Raw genomic sequence first — 19,731 nt, forward strand, 5'->3', positions numbered from 1 at the left:
TATATTCTTAGTGTTGATTAGATTTTGTAACTGGCTGTATTTAATAAGATTCAATGTGATGGTCACATTAGGTCTAGCCACATAAGTTTAAATCGTTCAGTAGCAGAAATAATACACACAATGTTTCAGATTTTGAAGCCTCCTTGTACCATATAATTCTCTTTAAAACAGTCTCAGGAGTAGTTCTGAGAGTGGGTTAAAGAGTAAACCTGTGCATGAAATGAGATGAAAAGCTGTTGTGTTTGTGGCTTTCTTTAGGGAATGGAGGGTTATCCAGGGTTTAATGGAGCAGATGGTGTTCCGGTGAGTGTCATTTTGTTTATATCCACAGTAATACGTTTAACGCTGTCATTAGGCATAAATAAAGCAGAGTTTTACTAAACGGCAACAAGAGAAATATGATAAAAGACACCAAAGTTTAATAAACAGCTACATTTATAACAAATTTTAAACTAATCATGGGAATAAACAAACCTACCATCCAGTAATGTAATTCAGATATCATAAATACCTTTCCTCAGTTTTGGATTGTTTGCCTAGTGGGAAAACCTGAAGGTAAACCAGGATATGTTGGTCAAGTCTTTGTTTCTGATCTCTCATCAGGGCCATCCTGGGCCGCCTGGGCCTCGTGGAAAACCAGGAGCTGACGGTTGTAACGGGACCCGGGGAGAATCAGGAACACCAGGCCTTCCAGGATTCGATGGTGGACCTGGAATATCAGTACGAGTGTTCATTTACACACAGCTTATCTAACCCATAATGCTTTTATTTTCTCTCTCAATCAGTTCGTCTCTGTGTACTTGCCTATCTCTAAATGTAATATTCTCTAGGGCCGGCCAGGAATGAAGGGAGAGAAGGGTGACCCTTTAGATCTGTGGGTCTATATGCAAAGATTCAGGGTAAGAGGAACTAAACGTTTCACCAGAGGATACAGAAACCAGTTTTAGTGTAACTTAACCCTTTATTACGTTTACATTTACTATAAATTGAGTAAATGGATTTAAATGCATAATTCTCTGACATACTACAGGGAGATCCAGGAGATCCAGGTCTTCCAGGATTTGATGTAAGTTTGATTTTTATCAGAACTGAAACAGAACCATCAGGGATGAAAAGATGAAGGGGAAAGGTTTTCTAAAATATTTCATTGCACCCTTACAGGGACCAACTGGTAACCCAGGGTACAGAGGAATGCCAGGATTTCAAGGTCCTTTGGTGAGTTAGTCACACACACAATAAATTAACAGGGATAATAAAAGTTATATTTATAATTAGAGCTGCTATAATTAGGGCTGTCAGTGTAACTCGTCAATTTGGTGTGATTATTTATGGAAAAGATAATGTGTTAAAAAATGTTATGCTGTTGCTGATAAACATGATGCAGGATGACGACTGTGTGATGCAGCATATAGAAAACAGTTATATGCCCCTAAAGTTCAGGATATAAGGACAAAAAATGGGGTTTTGTCTTATATTTATGTCATATGGTAAAATTTACTAATATCACACAAAGAGAATGTTATTTTCCCAAATATCAAATATTGTTTTTAATCGTTTCTTTGCAATGATTTAAAAATAAACTTAAAACACTGAACTGTATTTAATCAAAACTTCTTCTTCCTTATTATTATCTTTCTTTAGGGTCCTCCTGGCGTTAAAGGTGTTAAAGGACAAAAGGTAAGTAAAACAACATGTTTTGCTTGATTTTATTATAAAAATGTACTTTTGCGTTTAAGACAGCATACGTTGGTTATTAAACTTCTCCCATTTGATGTTAATGTGTTGTGTCTGTACAGGGTGAAAGCAGTAAAAAAATTAAAGGAATGAAAGGAGAATTGGTGAGACAAATTTGTAGCATCTTATTTCAGACTAATATCACGGTCTATAATCTGCACTGTTAACAGATATGCTAACAGTTTTATATAACAGTTTATATAACAGTTGCTAATTTTATATCCGCACCACAGGGGGAGGATGGAGAGCAGGGCCCACCAGGACCTTACCCCCAAATCGGCACAAAATTGCAGGCAAGAAGAATATTTATGAGTTTATGAGAATATTGCAAGGAGAGCACATTACATGTCTGCTGTCATTTTCATCTCTCTCATTTGTTTTTAACAGGGTAAAAAAGGCTTGAAAGGTTTTAAAGGTGAAAAAGGAGAGGAGGTAGGTGGCTTTTTTTTTTGACAATGTAATCATGAGTTATCATTCAAGTAGATAAGAGTCAATCGAAAATAGCTGATAATGTCGCCACTGAGTGAACCTGCAGGGACTTTGGCACTATCTTGATAGTAATATTTTGTATTTCAGGGGTATTTATCTACCAAAGGAGAGACTGGTGTGTCAGGGTTTCCAGGACACCGGGTATGATTGATTAAGAGCTGAAATTCCTTCATTAACCCCCCACAATCACAATGTATTAACCAGATAGGTCTTTAACAAGCACATCAGAGAACGGACATTTACCTTTTTTGCTTTTTTTTCTAATCTGATCGTTTTTGCATATGCACACATATATTTCACATTTTTATCTAAATTATTTAACCAATTTTTTAATAATTACAGGGGAACCCAGGACGAAATGGCTTTCCTGGACCTATGGTATGTCATTTTGATCATTTTCCTAATAGTGCATTGGTATTTGTGCATTTGTGTGGACTTGAGCATTTCTTGAAGTCTCTCTCCATTCCTACAGGGAGAGACTGGACTTCCAGGTTTCCCAGGAAGTTCCGGCCGCAAAGTATGAATCCATTCCTGATTTAGCGCTGACACACACCTTACCATTCAATATGCATCAAACGTTGTATGACCTAAATGCATATCATTCAACAGGGAGACAGAGGAGAACCTGGGGAGCTGATCGTTCCTTTCAATTATACTGGAGGTATTCAAAATAATGCAAAAAAGGATTATAGCTGTTTAATATCTGCCTTTTAGTAGTCCTAATCCAACTTTCAATAAACAGTGCAGTTTCTCATTTCTTTTTTTTTTTACTTTGTGTCTCTTTCTCTTGTTTATGTAGTGGGTCCTCCAGGACCTCCGGGAGAGCGTGGCCCAATCGGAAGATATGGTCCTAAGGGTGCTAAAGGAATGCCGGGGCCCCCAGGCCCCCCTCCCACTGAACAACAAACAGGTGTTTTTTCAATCTAAAATGGAAATTCTGTCATTATCTGTTGGTGGAAACTTGTATGTCTTCTGTCTGTAAAATCACACAAGAAGTTTAGACGAGAAATGCTGCTGTTTGCCATGCTTTGCATTCAATGAAACAGCTTGGATATCATTCCCATTGTGAGGCAAAATTATAAATGGTATACAGTGAAAAGGTTTTGCCCTTTGTCAGAACTCTCAATTTGATTCACACTTTTCAGTTTCACGAGTGTAACATGCATTTGGGAATGCAATGTGTGCCAGTCATGCTTTTTTATGTTTGCATAATTTCTAACAGTTTCCCAATTTAATTTTGACCTTAATCAAAAAATTGTTTTAACTCACTGCCCTTAATCTTTTGCCAGTTTGTCCCTGTAGTATTGACATTTTTTTTATATTGATGTCATTTAAGTTATCATATCGAAGTTAGAAATGATCTTGATAACACTAGTTCACACTAAGGAGTAGTCAAACTTGCTGTATCACGATAAGTGACATGGCACATCGACATCAAACTTCAAACTCATGTTTTTGACAGGTCTGAGATTAAAATTTTATACGATTTTTATAGCACATGAGTCATATGGAGTTCTTTTATGGTAATTTTATGATGCTGCTTCTGACGTTTTAGGAGCTTGACAGCCCGTGGTCTCTGTATCCCTTTTTTGTATCGTTAAAAGGAACTGTGTAAACACCTATTTTTGTTCATCCACAGATGAATGAATGTCATATGGGGTTGGCATTTATATTATTATCAGAAATGTTTTGAATGAACCTTTTTAACAATTTTGAACACATTTTCAAATACATATGGGCTTAGACGTTACTTTATCCAAGCTCTGTCACTGATATGATTGGTTCTCTGATTCACAGTGGATTTGTGGGGTCCAGAGGGACCACAGGGATCAAAGGGAGCCAAAGGTGAGACTGGAGAACCTGGTAATCCTGCCACTGAGCCGGGGCTACCTGGCCTTGATGGGAAGCCTGGATTACCTGGACCACCTGGACCCAAGGGATCATGTAAGTGGGAATTTTACAAGCCAGAAAGAAACCTGGTGCCATCACCAAATGCCATTTTCATATTTATACAATAATATTTCTGAAGTAGTATTACAATTTTCAAATGTAATTTATTCTTGTGATGACAATTGGATTTTTCCATGTCATTACTCCAGTCTTCTGTGTCACATGATCCTTCAGAAGTCACTCTAACATGTGGATTTAGTACCCAAGAAACATTTCTTATATTATTTTTCAGTGTTGAAATCAGATCTACTAATATTTTTTTTCTTTAACATTTTCCCATAATTCTTTGATGCCTATAAATTAATTTATTCGAAACAGAAAAGCTTTGTAACAATTCAAAACTCATTATTATCATTTTGAATCAGTTTAATGAATCCTTTCTGAATAGAGAATTTGATCCTGAAAGAAGTATTAAAGATTATTAATGTCTTGATACAGTGGAAGAATTCTTCAAAGGCGCACCAGGACCACGTGGACGTCCAGGAAATGCAGGGAAAAAAGGACAGAAGGGTAAGATCAGTGCTGAAGTTATTAAGCTGCTGGGGTTATTTGGATGTCATGGTGTTTTTATGAATGAATGATATGAAATATTATGAATGAATGAACAAGATTTTTTCACGTTCTGCATGATATTTTGGGAACCTTATTTATTTTAGAGCATAATGAAGAATTCTTCTCTTCTCTGTTGTTGTCATGTGTTGTCTTTGTTAATCCAGCTATACCGGTGATGATTTGTATTATTTTATCAGGTGACCATGGTCTATGTGAATGCGATGTAAGATCCCCACCTGGTCCTCCGGGTCCTCCTGGTGAAACTGGGGACTTTGGCATGGCAGGCGAGTGGGGTCAGGTGGGTGATCAAGGAGAGCCGGGGACCAGAGGTGTGGACGGTGCACCTGTAAGTAGACACAAACTATGACTTCATGCCTTGTTGACAAGTTCTCCCAAAATTTGTCATTGTTTACTCACCCCCAAGTTGTTATAAACCTATATGTCTTTTTTGGTACTGGTATGTTGGTAAACAAACAGTTGACGGTAGCCATTTACTTGGAAGGTTACCGGCAACTGTTTGTTTAATCTGTCGCTCGGGTCATTTTGACCCGAAACTGATTTTCAAAAAAAATCCTAAAATGGTCTGTTTATTGTTCCAGTCCAAGATTTCTTTACTTTTGTCACAATTGCACTATACATACACACACACACACACACACACACACAAACACACACACACACACAAACACAAGAGTTTAATTGGGTGCAATAACCCTAGTGGGTAATTTTGACCCATATAGGAATGAATGGAATTCATGAGAAAACTTACTTATATATTATACAAAATCTGAGACAATCCTGTAAACATTTATACCCAAACAAAGAGACTACAGAATATCCCAATGCAGAAAACATTCACGTACACCCACAAACACACACATCCTACATAGGATCCTAAAGGCCCCTCTAGTAGCTGTAAAAAATCTGTTGGATTTTGATAAAACAGAACTGAATTTTTGTCTTTATTTATTTTTTGTGAAATAATGTACAAAAACTGATTATTTGCTTATATATTTTTTTTTTAATGTCCAGAATAAAATGTAATTATAATTAAAACCACCAAAAAATAATAGAAAAACCTACATGACGATTTAGGGAAAAAAAGGAAAAAAAGGATAATTATAAGACATCTGGACCAAAATAAAATCTTTTTTTCATGTTTAGCTTTCGGGTCATTTTTACAGAGGAAAGACATTTTTATTATAGATTCGGGAGGGACGGGTGAGGCTTAAAAACATTCTTCAAAATATCTTATTTTGTTTTCAACAGAAGAAACAAGTTTACAACTTGAGACGGAGTAAATGACGACAGAAGTTTAATTTCCTTGGTGAACTATTCCTTTAAGATCACCTGATATACATGCATTTGCATTGGCAAATCTTTCAATTTTACAGGGTTTCCCTGGTGCAAGAGGATCACCTGGACCTAAAGGCAGAAAAGGAGAGCTGAGATTAGCTACTCAGAAAGGTGCAATAATCTTCCATTACATGTTAGGTACGAGAGTAGATATACATTTTAATACTTTGCCTGCACTTGTGAAATACAGGACAACCTGGTGACCCAGGGGACCCAGGTGCTAAAGGCTTTCAAGGAGTGCAAGGAAGGACTGGGCTTGATGGAAAAGATGGGGAATCAGGTTTTCAAGGACCTCCTGTAAGTCTTTATCTGATCACTCAAAAACAGCTCTGATTAAAAAACGAAAAAAAAAACGAAATAGATATTGATCAAGTGATGCCAGCTTTAATTAAACTGCAGTTGTAATTCATAATTATCAACATGCTCATTTTCCTTCAGGGAGAAGGTCCTGTAGGTGAGCCTGGAGACAAGGGATACCAAGGTCAGGACGGTCCTCCAGGTCTAATAGGTGAAAGAGGACAGCCTGGTCAAGTTTTTGGAGCAACTAAAGGTCTAAGGGGCCTTCCTGGAGACGAAGGACAAGTTGGTATTGATGGAGAAGAAGGGTTACCTGGTGTTCCAGGTGTGTAACAGTATCACTGATATACTATTAGAGTTCTTGTTGATATTCTAAATTTGATTTATTTTTTACATGTTCTGTTTTCACATTGATTTTAGTTTCAGTAATTGTAGAGTGTTTTGTCATTTTTAGCACAGTTTATAATGTATGGTTTTATTAATTTAATGTATTTGAGTTATTTTAAAAGATAAACTAAAATAAGCTGAAATAAGATTTATTTTATTTAGTATTTATATCAAGTAAAAAAGAAAATTATGGTTTTAGTTTAAGTTAACGGTGTTAACCCTGGTGTTTAAAAAAAAGAAAAAACTAGATTTCTTTTAATCGTATACCTTTCTTTTATTATTTTAATTCATGATTATCTTGCATGTGTTTTACAGGAGACTGTAGTCCACAAGGAGACGATCAGTGGAGTATTCCAGGTAAAGATCTCTCTCCTGTCTTAGTGCTTCAACACATAGCTGTTATTCCAATATTTTAGGTCAATAACAGTACTTGGGCATTATTAACCTAGTCATCTAATTAAGTTGGCTTGCAAGTTGAAGAAACTACAAGCATGCAATGTAGTAGTTATTTTGGCAGTTAAGTCATGAAACCTAAAAGGCAATTAAATCTGTTTTAAAACTGTGCATCTATGTTTGTGTTTGGTAAATGAGTTACATTTGAGAACATGTCATGCAGTGGTCTTCCTTATCTAACACACTCAATTCAACTTATTAGTAGAGACTTCAAGACCTGAAGTGGGTCAGAATAGATAGAACAAGAGATGCATGTCAGATCTGCGTCATGTTCAGCAGCAGCAGTTTATAAAGGCACAGCAGCCAGTCTGTTAAGCAAAGATCAAGAGAGAAAAGAGGAAATCAATTTTAGCTTTAAAGACTCATCTATATTTGTGACCCTGGACCACAAAACCAGTCAATTTTTCGAAATTGAGATTTATAAAACACCTGTAAGCTGGATAAAAAAGCTTTCCATTGATGTATGGCTATTAGGATCAGACAATATTTGACTGAGATGAAAAAAAAAAAAAAAAAAATCACCTTTAAAGTTGTATAGATGAAGTTCTTAGCAATGCATATTACTAATCAAAAATGAAGTTTTTATATATTTACGGTAGGAAATTTGATTTTGTGTTTTGTGCTCCAGGATCATATTTAATTTAGAATGTATTCAATTTCTGTATATTCCCTACTTCCTGAAGGGTACAGGTAAATATAACATTAATTATAATGGGTTTATGTGAAGATTGTTTTAAGTTCACTTAAAATGTAAGTCTAATAAATGTTCAAATTGATAGCTCTTGTAATGTTGAATGGCTATAATCAATGGTTAAATATTAGGAGAAAAAAAATTAATAGAGACTTCAGTAGAATTGGTATCAGTGGTACTGGTCATAAAAAGATGCCATTATACAAATATTTAAAAAATGTATGTTGTTTCTATATTAATTTTAAATTTGAATGTGAAATAATTGCAAAGTCATTTTAAAAAACTTAAATGTTAGGTGGGTATTTTGCGGTCATTTTCAGAAAATTGTGCAATTAACTAGTAAATCTTTTAATCGATTGACACTTTTTGCCTAAATCGGCTGGTTTTTAATAGATTTTAGTTTTTTACAGAATCAGCTGGTTTTAGCTGGATTAAGCAGGTTAACTTTTGTTTTGTTTTGGGCTAAATCGTTCTAGCTTTGAAAATTATTAAACTAAAACTTAAAATATTTCAAATGTAATACTACCTTCAAACTTCAAACTTCTTCAAACTTTCTGCCTAGGCTTTCTCAAACCAGATAAAAATGTATCTACAATCTGTGCTCCTCTAGTTCGATTATTACAGCTCTTCAGCAAGTGACTTAGCCTGAACCGCTTAATTCACAGACTCTATTAAAACTTCAGCATTAGTTGTGATATCTAATTTATTATTAAGATCATTACAGATATCTGGTTCTAGTATGTGTTATTTCAGTTTGCTCCATACAGAGCAACATTTTAGATCGAAAATGATTTTGATGGAACAGGCTATTTAAAACTGTTAAATTGTGTTTTTGTGTTTTCCTTCATGTTAATCTGATTACAGTGGAATGTATTGGTGATCCCGGGCCCCCTGGAGAGAGAGGGCCGCCTGGACTTCCAGGGTTAGATGGATTTCCCGGTAATGGATGTAATCTTGTAAAATGTTATTATTGTAAAATATCCAGTAATTCTTAATATTGTACAATACCAAGTAATTCATTTATTTCTGGTCTCATTATGGCTGCCCATATATGTATGTTCTAGGACTGCAAGGTGATAAAGGCTCATCAGGTCTTTTTGGAGAACCTGGAGCCAAAGGAGAGAAAGGAGATCAAGCAATAGTAGGCCCACCTGGACCAAAAGGTAAGCACTGGGAAGCCTGTGCCTTTCTTTATATTTTATTGAATCATTCTTGTGTATACTTCTGTCTGTCTCCTTTTCTCAGCTCTGATCATTTGATTTCGACCACATAGGTTTTGCTGGACCTCGGGGCGACTTTGGAATTCCTGGTACCAAAGGTGTGGAAGGAGCACCAGGCCTTTCTGGTAAACCAGGTTTGGATGGATTTTTAGGGGAAAAGGGTGAACATGGTGAAGTTTTAGGAGCTTCTCCTGGTGCTGCTGGAGACCCAGGACTGCCTGGACAGAGGGGTGACACTGGTCCTCGAGGAGACCCAGGACCTCAAGGACACCAAGGTGAGATACCCACCTGTTGAACCCATAGTGATGGATACATGCTGAATCTATAGAGCCAGCAGACTTTGTAAAACTATTTCAAACTTTCAGGCAATTTTCAAAGCTTGTCTTAGCAAACATTTATTTTTTAGTTTCTTCCTACCACATATAAAGGTCATAGTTAAAAAAATGCTTTGAGAGTGTCAGTAAAACAAATGCAATCTATGGTCTATTGTTATTACTATTTTGTTTTTTTATTTTTTTGGTGGATATGTGGATAATTTCTGTGATTTGTAAAATTCTATTTAAACATGTATGCCACCACATGCATCTTTTTTGCCGCTTCTCCAACCAGAAGCTCAGAAGTGACAGTCTGTCTATGAATAAGATGAATCTATTGTTCTTGAGACTCACTAAAGGATGCAATGTCACACAGGTTTGGAGGGAATGCCAGGTATGATTGGCCTTAAGGGTGAAAGTGGCCCTTCAGGTCTTCAAGGAGAGACAGGAACACCTGGACCACCAGGAACATTTGGCTTTCCTGGACAGCCTGGTCAAGTAGGACCTCCCGGACCACCTGGAACAACCGGAGAGCCAGGTAACTCAACTGATACTGAAAACCTAGGTTAAAAATATTACCTAGTGTACTAAACTCTTATTAGGGGCTTTTAGACCGGGTGGTTAAAGGAACTTATTATAAGATGTTGCCACTTAGGTGAATTACATTTCCCCCTAGGGCCATTTTTCTGGTTGCATTCACATTGCCAGTAAGAAATCTGAAGTGACTTAAGCCGGCCAACAGTAACATAACTTAAACTGCATTCAACAATCCTCAAACAATCCAATGCTGGTGTTTTGTATGTTATGCGTTCAACCAGTAAACATACAATAGTTTCTAATGTGCTGGCTTAGAACCTAATTTGAAGTAGGAGATACATGTTCCTACAACTAAACTGACTTCCAGTTCCTGAGGTGCACATGCCAGAAAGACCAAAAATCAGCTACTTCTTCCATTCCTCTGGTGTGAATTAGTGGTCGAACGATATGTGTTTTTTTACTGCAGATGCCGATATTTTGGAAAGCAGGGAGGGGGTAGCCGATATAAAGCCAATATGATTTTATTTTTATTTATTTTTTTGATTATTATTATTAATATTTAAGAAATTTTAAATCATTTGACAATGGATTAAAAAGTAAATGTGTAAAATAAACATGTTTATACTTTAGATTACAGTATTTTTCACAAATAAATAAATATTGAATACAAATATGCTTAAAAAGAAAATAAAAACACTGTAACCAACAGGGCACTCAATATTCTGGGAAGTTTGTGTGCACTGGGAATCATATCATATCATATACAGCACACAGTGAAAATGACATGAATATGACAGTGGGCAAATGCATAAAGCACAGCATAATTTGAAATTATGAGTTTAAAGTTTAAATTCAATTCACACGGACCGACCGTCACACACAGAACACCTGATCATGCTGAATACACACTTCACAAGATCTCACAGCTGGATTCGAGTAAGTTTGCAAGGTTTGTGAAATGAAATGTTCATTAGTCATTCAAAGATTTGTTTAAATTATATAAATGTGTATTTGTTTAATGCCTCAAACACATCGGCCAAACAGAAAAACTTATCGGCCACTGAATGTCCCTATTGCATGATTTTTCTTTACTCTCTGGTCCAACTCGACAATATAAATCAAATGGTTATGATTAGTAAGGAATTTCATGGATTCTATGGTCTTTAGGATCACAAGCATAAATTAATTCAAGTGTGTCCAAACATTTGACTGGTGGTGCATATAATACATTACATTTGATTTAAGTGGAATGAAGCAAAATGTATTTTTCCCCACAATTCTTTAATATTCTGGGTCTCTGTAGGTCCAAGTGGAGAAAGTGGAGATCAGGGAGACCCAGGCCTTCCTGGGCCCAGAGGAGAGAAGGGTGTCACTGGAGAACCAGGAAGTGTTGGTCTACAAGGAAACATTGGGCCACCTGGAAATCCAGGACAAGAGGGGCTATCTGGTATACATGGTCTTCCTGGGTTAAAAGGTCAGTTGCCTTTTCTATATGTTATGTAATGTTGATATGTTATATTCCTTTGATAATTGGTGCGTTTTGCATAACAAAGAGCATGCAAGAAGCATATACACTACATTGGCAAAAGTATTAAACAGGTTTGACTACTTTAGTCATTTCCATTTGAACAAATCTAAATGTTTAAGAATGTAATGATATTCTAGGGAATTGTTTGCTTCTAATTTTATAGCAACAATTTGGATAGGACCCTTTTCTATTCGAACATGACAATGCCTCTGTGTATAAGGGAAAATTCAATAAGAAATGACTAGTTTAGTCAATGTAAAAGCAATTGACTGGTCTGCAGAAAGCCAAGTCCTGATCCCAGCTAAACTTTAAATGCAGATCATGAGCCAAAAACTCATCAACAAACACCAATGACTTTTTAGACACTTCCGAACTTTTGGAAGTAAAAATGTTAAATACATGAATTGTTTCCATCTTTGTTACCACAGTTTTGAAAGTGCCTGTTTCTGTCCTAAAGAAGGGGTGTCCCAATACTTTTTATATAGTAGTGTATATTGTGTACTTTATATTGCAATATAGTAGTGTATAGTTATTGAGCAATAGTTTGATCATTGATGGTGCTTAAATTGAATATTATATATGGAATTAATCGAGTGCCGCAATGTTTCTTAATAATAAAGGTTCCAAAGGTGGTCAGGGCATGATGGGTTTCCCTGGAATGCCTGGTGAGCATGGTCTGAAGGGCTTTTCGGGAAAGAAAGGAACAACAGGTGATCCAGGACAACAAGGGGTTAAAGGACTCCCTGGCACTCCAGGTCAAAAAGGTGAATAAGGAGCATGATTCTACATCATACACAATAATAATCTAATGTTGCCATGGTCATATCATACATAGTTTTGCATTATCATTTTCTCTTCTATTCAATGTTTTTTTTTTTTCATTTAATATTGTTTTTTTAGCATTCCCATCTTTTATGTAACACATACATAAAACAGTTTGCTGTACAGTAGTGCTGCACAATACTTAGATTACACTGAAAGTTTTTGCAACTTGTATTTAGGAGCTTGCACTAGGGAGCAGCTTTTGCGTTGATTCCTTGTGAGATGATTATCTCTATATATAGTAACTTTCATTGTAGTCTTTTACTTATTGTATACTTGGCGGGTTTTGAATGTCTTGTCAATGCTTGTTCTGAAGGTGACAGAGGGTTGGTGGGGCCTCCAGGTGAAAAGCCAATCATACATATAACACCGAGTATGAAAGTGGACATGAAGGGAGCTAAAGGTGACCATGGAAAAATGGGAGATTCAGGCTTCACTGGTGCCAGAGGTAACTACACTCATACTGATTTACTACTCAAGGGCACAAAGAAAAGCATATTTCATATCCACTGCAGAAGTAATAAGAGCTCTGAATGTTAATCAGAATTTGTTCATATGGCGATTATTTAAATTTCCGCATATGGTCAGTGTGGAATCACAAGAACTTTTTTAATGGTAATTGAACAAAATGATTCTTTTCAGACAGACACCTATAGCTTTTCTTTCAACTTGTCTTTGGCCAGGTACAAAAGGTCTTCCAGGTGTTCCAGGAATGGAGGGTAAAGATGGACATCCGGGTATGCCCAGTTATGTAAAAGGTACTACAGGTTTTCCCGGAGCAGAAGGCTCTCAAGGGCAAAAGGGAATGCCAGGGCATAAAGGAATGTCTGGAATTGAAGGTTTTCCTGGAATGCCTGGACTCAGGGTATGACAATGAGCCCCATCTCCCTCTGAAAACCATTTATGATTTAAAATATTGCACAGTATGTTTTGAAAGCTGTGCGTTTAGTCATTGTGGCCCATTGTGTTTCAATTGCAGGGCGATAAAGGCAAGCCTGGTGCTTATGGACAGACTGGAGAATCTGGAATCAAGGGGATAAAAGGTGCTCATAAATAAACTTCTGAAACGCACCATGCAATTCTGAATGTATGACTTTCTCATACTCTTTAAATAAACGGCCAAAATGGTTAATGTAAGAATCTTTTATTTAAGGTGAATTTGGTCCGACCATCAGTCTTCCAGGATCAACAGGACTGAGAGGCGAAACTGGCTTTCCTGGACCTTTTGGTAAGAAAATGGTAGCACTTTATTTTACAGTCCTGTTCCTCAAGTACATACTATGTACTTATTATAGTAATTACAATAACTATGTAATAACTAGGTACTAACCCTGAACCTACCCCTAAACCTAACCCTACCCCATGTAGTTACCTTGTATTACCAGAACTTTCTTAGATAAATACACTGTAAGTACACTATAAGTACATGTAAGTACACGTACTGTAAAATAAAGTGCAACCGAAATTTCTATATTCTATAGCGCAAACAGTATAATGATATTTTAATGTCCCTAATGAGTTTGACTTCTTTAATGAGTTTTTAATGTACATTTGTTAGGTGAGAAGGGGCTCATAGGTAACACTGGAGACAGAGGGAGTCCTGGTTTTGATGGCATTGAAGGGATGAAAGGCTATCCAGGAGAACCTGGAAAACTTGGACTACCAGGTACAAGAGTCTTGACCATTATTCTTTGTTTTTAACAAATTCGTTGTTTATGAAATGGTTTAAACTGGATAATTTCATTTTTTAATTTTTTTATTTTTTTTTATCAGGCTCTGATGGCCTACAAGGTTTCCAGGGAACCCAGGGTCAGAAAGGCTGGCCTGGCGTGCCTGGACAGGCAGGAACCCCTGGAAACCAAGGACACCCAGGACAAAAAGGTCTGTTGTTCCAATTGTCATATTTAATGAAACCATACCAACGCAGATTTGCCTTGTGTGTAAATTTTAAATATTCTTTTTCTGTAAAGATGCTTTAAAACGTTGTGCATTGTAAATTATCATTGTCTAGTCGCTTGACTTGCAAAACACTAAAAAAGCTGTTTGATCGCTATATAATGTTGCCTGGCTTATATTTCCTGTAGGATTCCCTGGTCTTAAAGGCATTTTTGGATTGAATGGCTTAAAAGGTCAAAAGGGTATCAAGGGTGTTGCAGGTACCTCTAGAGCACAGGACTGCTCCTATTATACACATTTTTGACTTCACTTATAAATAATAATTGTTAATTATTGTTGTTGTTATTGTTGTTATTATACCATGTACATGTAGAATTGACATTGTTGATATGATAGTATGCAATGACAGCTTTGGTATGTTTCGTCCCCTGCAAGGTTCTGACAACTTGGGTCCTTCTGGTGAGCCAGGAGCAAAAGGAGAGAGAGGAGAGACCGGCATCCCCAGCACAGAGCCTGGTGTCCCCGGAGAGTGGGGATCCAAGGGTTTCATTGGAGATCCAGGTAGCTCAAAATGCTAAATCTCATATTCTGAAACTGGAGATTGTGTATTTAATGCAGCTATGCATCAGTTCTACACTGACACTGCTGTGTTTACAGGTAATAAAGGTGAATCTGGGCATCCTGGTGTACCAGGGCCTCAGGGTCAACAAGGATTCTCTGATATAAAAGGATCGCAAGGCGACTCTGGCTTTCCAGGCCCAAAGGGACTTCCAGGTGAAGGGCTAGTTCCTATTTATTTACAATAAACACTATTAATGAGTACTAGAGACAGTATAAGGAGGAGGAGGTGGAATACTTGAGTGGATTTTGGCTCTCATTTATTGACAACCATTTTAAATAATATTTAGCAGGTTGAACATGTTTTTTTTTTTTGTAAGTGACTGAAGTAAATATTTAGTGCCACTTTGCCTCGCAAGAAATAGCTTATTTCTGAATCAACAAACTTTCTTGAAAATGAATTCTGAGAATGTTCCATCCTGTCTGAAACCCGTTGCTGTTATCATTTAGGTTCCCCTGGTCTCAAAGGGATCCCAGGTGACCCTTCTCCATTTGGAGCAAAAGGAGAGATTGGAAATGCAGGCGATTTTGGATTGACTGGAGAAAAAGGATTCCAGGGGGACACAGGACAAAAAGGACCATCTGGGGAACCTGGAGTGTCTGGTAGAAAAGGTAGATTATGAAATATGATCTCATTGCATTGGCGAAATCAAAATGTAAGACCAGTAGTCATTATGTCAAGACAATTACACCATGCACTTTCTCACCTTCTCACATGAAATCACATTAGTTGAGCAAGGTTAAGACTTTGTTCCAGTATGAGCCTTATTTGAAAAATACATGTAATGAGGTAAGAATGCTTTGTTTCATTTCAAGGTGAAAGTGGAGACCCAGGAATGATGGGATACCCAGGAAGGCATGGTTTGGAAGGCAATAGGGGCCCTGTTGGACCTAAAGGAGATACCGGACCCCCAGGTGAGTTGAAATGATTTGTTGGCATAACCCTTTTAACCTCAAATACAACATATCTTTATATTTAAAATCAGAAGTGTGTGTAATTGTGTAATTTTATATCCCAGCTTAATATAGAAAAATAACTATTTTTCATTCATATATTTTATTTTTATTTTTTTAAAGAGTGACAGTGCTTGACCAGTAGATCTAAATGTGTTGGCTGCAATGGGATCTGGATCTAGATTTTATATTGAACATTTAGCATGTCTTATTAATTCAGATCAGATTTGATGTCAGAAACATCTGTTGCAATGTCCCAAATGATTTTGTACTTCATCCATTCTCTCTACCTTGTTGCTTCAGGTTTTCCTGGCTCACCTGGTGCTAAAGGACTTCCACCGGTTCCACAGAAACTACCAGGTGAGAGAGGACCACCTGGCCCAATGGGTATTCAAGGACCAGATGGACGGAGTGGAAACCTAGGTCCTGATGGACCTCCTGGTGATCCAGGTAGGAGAAATAAAAGCCTAAATTTTAAACAAAGATATCCATGAATATTGCTGTGCTCCAGAATCATTGTGTAAATGTTTCGTTATCTGTTAACAGGGTTTTTGGGTCCAAAGGGTGAAAAAGGCATGCCAGGTGTCCCTGGAATACCAGGAAATCCAGGCTTCCGTGGAGAAACTGGACAAATGGGCCACCCTGGTCTACAAGGGGAGGAAGGTAAGTGGTGTGTTTGTATAAGGGGAATCAGGATTAGTAGATTAAGGATTGTTGATGACTGGTCACCAATGAAATGTGGCCATTTCATTTTTAAATCTTTTCGGCAACTGGCAATGTAAAGGAGAATTTGTTGGCTGGCATGTAAATAGGTTTCTTCGCTCACAAGTTCATCTTAATTGGTAGGGACGCGAGGGGGCCCTGGTTTACCTGGTCCTAATGGAATGCCTGGCCGCAGTGTCAATGTTGGCTACCTGCTGGTGAAGCACAGTCAATCTGAGCAGATCCCCATGTGCCCTGTGGGCATGTCCAAGTTATGGGACGGTTACAGTCTTCTGTACTTCGAGGGACAGGAGAAGGCCCACAACCAAGATCTTGGTAAGTGCAGCTGGCAAAGTACTAAAATCTATCACAAGAGGTACAGTTATTGCATGTCTGACACCACTATTATTTGCATAAATTTAGATCCAGAATCTGAATGTTGAATTTCCTAACAATGTTCAGAGTAGCTTATGAAATTGAACTGTATGTGATAACTGAAATGTGTTGTCTAAAGTGTTGCAAAAGTTACTCGCCAGAAGTAACCCATTACAGATACTCATTTCTTAAAATGGAATCACATTACTTTGTCAAAAGAAAAATAAATCACAATACTGTTTTTACTTTTCGTTACATTTTCCAAAACTCCTTCATGTTTTGTCATTCAGGTCTAGCCGGGTCATGTCTCCCCCGATTTAACACCATGCCCTTCCTGTACTGCAATCCTGGAGACGTGTGCTACTATGCCAGCCGCAATGACAAATCCTATTGGCTGTCCACCACCGCACCAATTCCCATGATGCCCGTAGAGGAGTCTGAAATAAAACCATACATCAGCCGCTGCTCGGTGTGTGAAGCTCCATCTGTGGCCATCGCCATACACAGTCAAGATATAACAATCCCACAGTGCCCAGCAGGCTGGAGAAGTCTCTGGATTGGCTACTCCTTCCTTATGGTGAGACTTCCATTTCTAAAATGTTGCGCCTCCATCTTTTTAGCAGTCCTCTAACTCATCCTGTCCCTCCCTCGCAGCACACGGCAGCTGGAGATGAAGGTGGTGGTCAGTCTCTGGTGTCTCCAGGCTCCTGTCTAGAAGATTTCCGCACTACTCCCTTCATAGAGTGTAACGGGGCCAAGGGTACGTGCCACTACTTTGCCAACAAGCAAAGTTTCTGGTTGACATCTATCGAGCAGAACTTCCAGAGTTCCCCTTCCTCTGAGACACTGAAAGCCGGTCAGCTGTTGGCACGCATCAGCCGCTGCCAAGTGTGTATGAAGAACCTGTGAGCTGTAACCTGTGAACAACTTTGACACTATTGCAGCGAAGCAGCATCGTACTAAACACCAGCAGAACGAGCCATGCCAATACTTCATTCCAAACGTCAACCGGATGGCAACGTCACAAGTGAAATTACTTCATGTATTTAATGTATCACATATGACGGCCTCAGATTCCCTCTTCAACACTACTGTGTGCCTTATGACTGAAGATATGTACATGTGCAGAGCCAGAGATGCATTCAAGTATAGCTCTTTACTTTTATATATATAAAATGGTGCTTATTTTCTAACTTATTACCTCAGCATTATCAGACCTAAGTTAATATTACCAAAAACATACAGCTGAACCAAAGAAGCCCAAGGTTTTGCACTTCTCCACCCTTCTGGGTTATGAGTAGCACTCCTTGAAAGGCAGGGTTGGGAATCAAGAACCGGTTCTTATTAAAAACAATTTTTTTCTTTTTAAAGGCAGTATCTATTTAGACTAAATGCATATAGCAGACTTCGTATTTACTCTCAGTACACTTAGCACAACTCTTCTTCCCAGCTAACAGGGAATGTTGGCAAGGTTCTCTCAAAGTTATGAAAACCATTCTTCTAGTAACATTGTTTTTTGGTTTCTGCACTTCGTGATTAGTTCTGTTAATGATTCTGGATGGTCTGCATTCACCATAATAAAATATCCCAAGCCGATCAGTGTTAATCTAGTTTTCTGACATCTGTGCATATAAATCAACTTTCTATTGTTTTATGTGATTAAATACAAACACACACATGCACGAAGCTTTGCAGACGTGGAGCATGACACATCTCATAAAAATGTAATTTGAAGCACGACTGTTGGTTTAATAAATATAACAAAGATTTACAAAGACCGCTCAATAGAATCTTGTTCTGAAAGGAGCTCATCATTTGACAACAGGGTTTTTGAGGATAGTGATTGCAATAAGAATTGGTTTCCAATCATTGTCAATTCTATCTTCTTTAAAAATGACTAAAAGAATCGTTAACAGAACCACTGAGTTCTGAATCTGAATCGTTTAATTCCAGACGATTCTCATCCGTATAGAACAGCCCTGACATCTATTAGGATCAACGGCACACTGATTAACTGTTTGGCTACTTTAAATAGTGCTTTCTGTTAATATTTGAACTATTATATAAATATAATCTCACCAGACTTACACTAACACCATCTTCTGCTGCCTGTACATTATTTTTGCATTGTGTTTGTTTTTTTGTTGTGCTATATCTGAACAGCTTAGAATCAAGTATTACCCACATATTGTGTAATGTTGTCGCCTGACACTATTACTATTAGGTGGAGACAAAGAGTAGGGTGTTCATTTGGTATTTTGTTTCATAAAGGTCATAAACTCTTGAGACTTGAAGCTTTTAACTAGAGTTTTGTTCAGTCAGGAGGCTCTGGATTCTGGTTTGTTTGAGATGAACCCTCTCTTGGTTACCCCACTTGCACTGATTTTCTCTGAGGTTTACAGGACACATGTTCAGTCATCAGAAGACTTAAGTTCAATCTTTCTCCCTATTTCACATGCTCAAGCAGGCTTAAACGTGGTCAAGCTATTTTGTACTTTGAGCAGCTTTGGCCATTTTCAGTGCACATAACTCAAGTATTATTGTCCTGAAGCCCATAAACCACTAACCTGTCTTTGACACAATTAAAAAGAACCAAAAAAAAAAAAAAGATTATAATTCAAAACACTTTTTGCATTGAAAACAAGTCACTGCTTTTTTTTTTTTTTTATCGAATGTACTTTAAATGTAATTATGTGGAATATCTGAAGACATTGATTTTGACTTGTAGTGTTGAATAAACGAACAATAAAAGCTTTTTGTTTGTCACATTTGTGTCATCTCTCATTTTAATATCTGAACAATATCTACTTTGTAAAAAGGTTGGGGTGCAGTCTTTCTTTTTTTCTTTCAGAAATT

The 19,731-nt window shown here is 37.4% G+C and overlaps 1 protein-coding gene across 1 annotated transcript in view; it reads left to right on the forward strand.

The window, feature by feature from the left end:
* The window catches only part of LOC113108923 (collagen alpha-2(IV) chain-like), a 74,985-nt gene extending 55,474 nt beyond the window's left edge, over nucleotides 1–19,511 (forward strand). The window contains exons 6-48 of the mRNA XM_026272346.1: nucleotides 259–303; nucleotides 604–720; nucleotides 831–899; nucleotides 1,031–1,066; nucleotides 1,162–1,215; nucleotides 1,642–1,677; nucleotides 1,797–1,838; nucleotides 1,968–2,027; nucleotides 2,122–2,166; nucleotides 2,311–2,364; nucleotides 2,566–2,601; nucleotides 2,696–2,740; nucleotides 2,833–2,884; nucleotides 3,023–3,133; nucleotides 4,021–4,167; nucleotides 4,612–4,683; nucleotides 4,923–5,071; nucleotides 6,120–6,192; nucleotides 6,272–6,378; nucleotides 6,520–6,703; nucleotides 7,081–7,122; nucleotides 8,774–8,848; nucleotides 8,974–9,072; nucleotides 9,183–9,404; nucleotides 9,820–9,981; nucleotides 11,284–11,454; nucleotides 12,129–12,272; nucleotides 12,647–12,778; nucleotides 13,014–13,195; nucleotides 13,310–13,373; nucleotides 13,484–13,558; nucleotides 13,889–13,996; nucleotides 14,104–14,211; nucleotides 14,415–14,486; nucleotides 14,662–14,787; nucleotides 14,884–15,000; nucleotides 15,295–15,456; nucleotides 15,661–15,759; nucleotides 16,102–16,248; nucleotides 16,345–16,461; nucleotides 16,645–16,836; nucleotides 17,166–17,452; nucleotides 17,530–19,511. Coding sequence (XP_026128131.1) covers nucleotides 259–303; nucleotides 604–720; nucleotides 831–899; nucleotides 1,031–1,066; nucleotides 1,162–1,215; nucleotides 1,642–1,677; nucleotides 1,797–1,838; nucleotides 1,968–2,027; nucleotides 2,122–2,166; nucleotides 2,311–2,364; nucleotides 2,566–2,601; nucleotides 2,696–2,740; nucleotides 2,833–2,884; nucleotides 3,023–3,133; nucleotides 4,021–4,167; nucleotides 4,612–4,683; nucleotides 4,923–5,071; nucleotides 6,120–6,192; nucleotides 6,272–6,378; nucleotides 6,520–6,703; nucleotides 7,081–7,122; nucleotides 8,774–8,848; nucleotides 8,974–9,072; nucleotides 9,183–9,404; nucleotides 9,820–9,981; nucleotides 11,284–11,454; nucleotides 12,129–12,272; nucleotides 12,647–12,778; nucleotides 13,014–13,195; nucleotides 13,310–13,373; nucleotides 13,484–13,558; nucleotides 13,889–13,996; nucleotides 14,104–14,211; nucleotides 14,415–14,486; nucleotides 14,662–14,787; nucleotides 14,884–15,000; nucleotides 15,295–15,456; nucleotides 15,661–15,759; nucleotides 16,102–16,248; nucleotides 16,345–16,461; nucleotides 16,645–16,836; nucleotides 17,166–17,452; nucleotides 17,530–17,784 — 4,692 coding nt within the window. The 3' untranslated portion in view covers nucleotides 17,785–19,511. The remainder of the gene's footprint in view (nucleotides 1–258; nucleotides 304–603; nucleotides 721–830; nucleotides 900–1,030; nucleotides 1,067–1,161; nucleotides 1,216–1,641; nucleotides 1,678–1,796; nucleotides 1,839–1,967; nucleotides 2,028–2,121; nucleotides 2,167–2,310; nucleotides 2,365–2,565; nucleotides 2,602–2,695; nucleotides 2,741–2,832; nucleotides 2,885–3,022; nucleotides 3,134–4,020; nucleotides 4,168–4,611; nucleotides 4,684–4,922; nucleotides 5,072–6,119; nucleotides 6,193–6,271; nucleotides 6,379–6,519; nucleotides 6,704–7,080; nucleotides 7,123–8,773; nucleotides 8,849–8,973; nucleotides 9,073–9,182; nucleotides 9,405–9,819; nucleotides 9,982–11,283; nucleotides 11,455–12,128; nucleotides 12,273–12,646; nucleotides 12,779–13,013; nucleotides 13,196–13,309; nucleotides 13,374–13,483; nucleotides 13,559–13,888; nucleotides 13,997–14,103; nucleotides 14,212–14,414; nucleotides 14,487–14,661; nucleotides 14,788–14,883; nucleotides 15,001–15,294; nucleotides 15,457–15,660; nucleotides 15,760–16,101; nucleotides 16,249–16,344; nucleotides 16,462–16,644; nucleotides 16,837–17,165; nucleotides 17,453–17,529) is intronic.
* Nucleotides 19,512–19,731: the final 220 nt, after the last annotated feature.

The sequence above is a fragment of the Carassius auratus genome, chromosome 9 (assembly GCF_003368295.1).
Source record: "Carassius auratus strain Wakin chromosome 9, ASM336829v1, whole genome shotgun sequence".
In the NCBI taxonomy this organism is placed as follows: domain Eukaryota; kingdom Metazoa; phylum Chordata; class Actinopteri; order Cypriniformes; family Cyprinidae; genus Carassius; species Carassius auratus.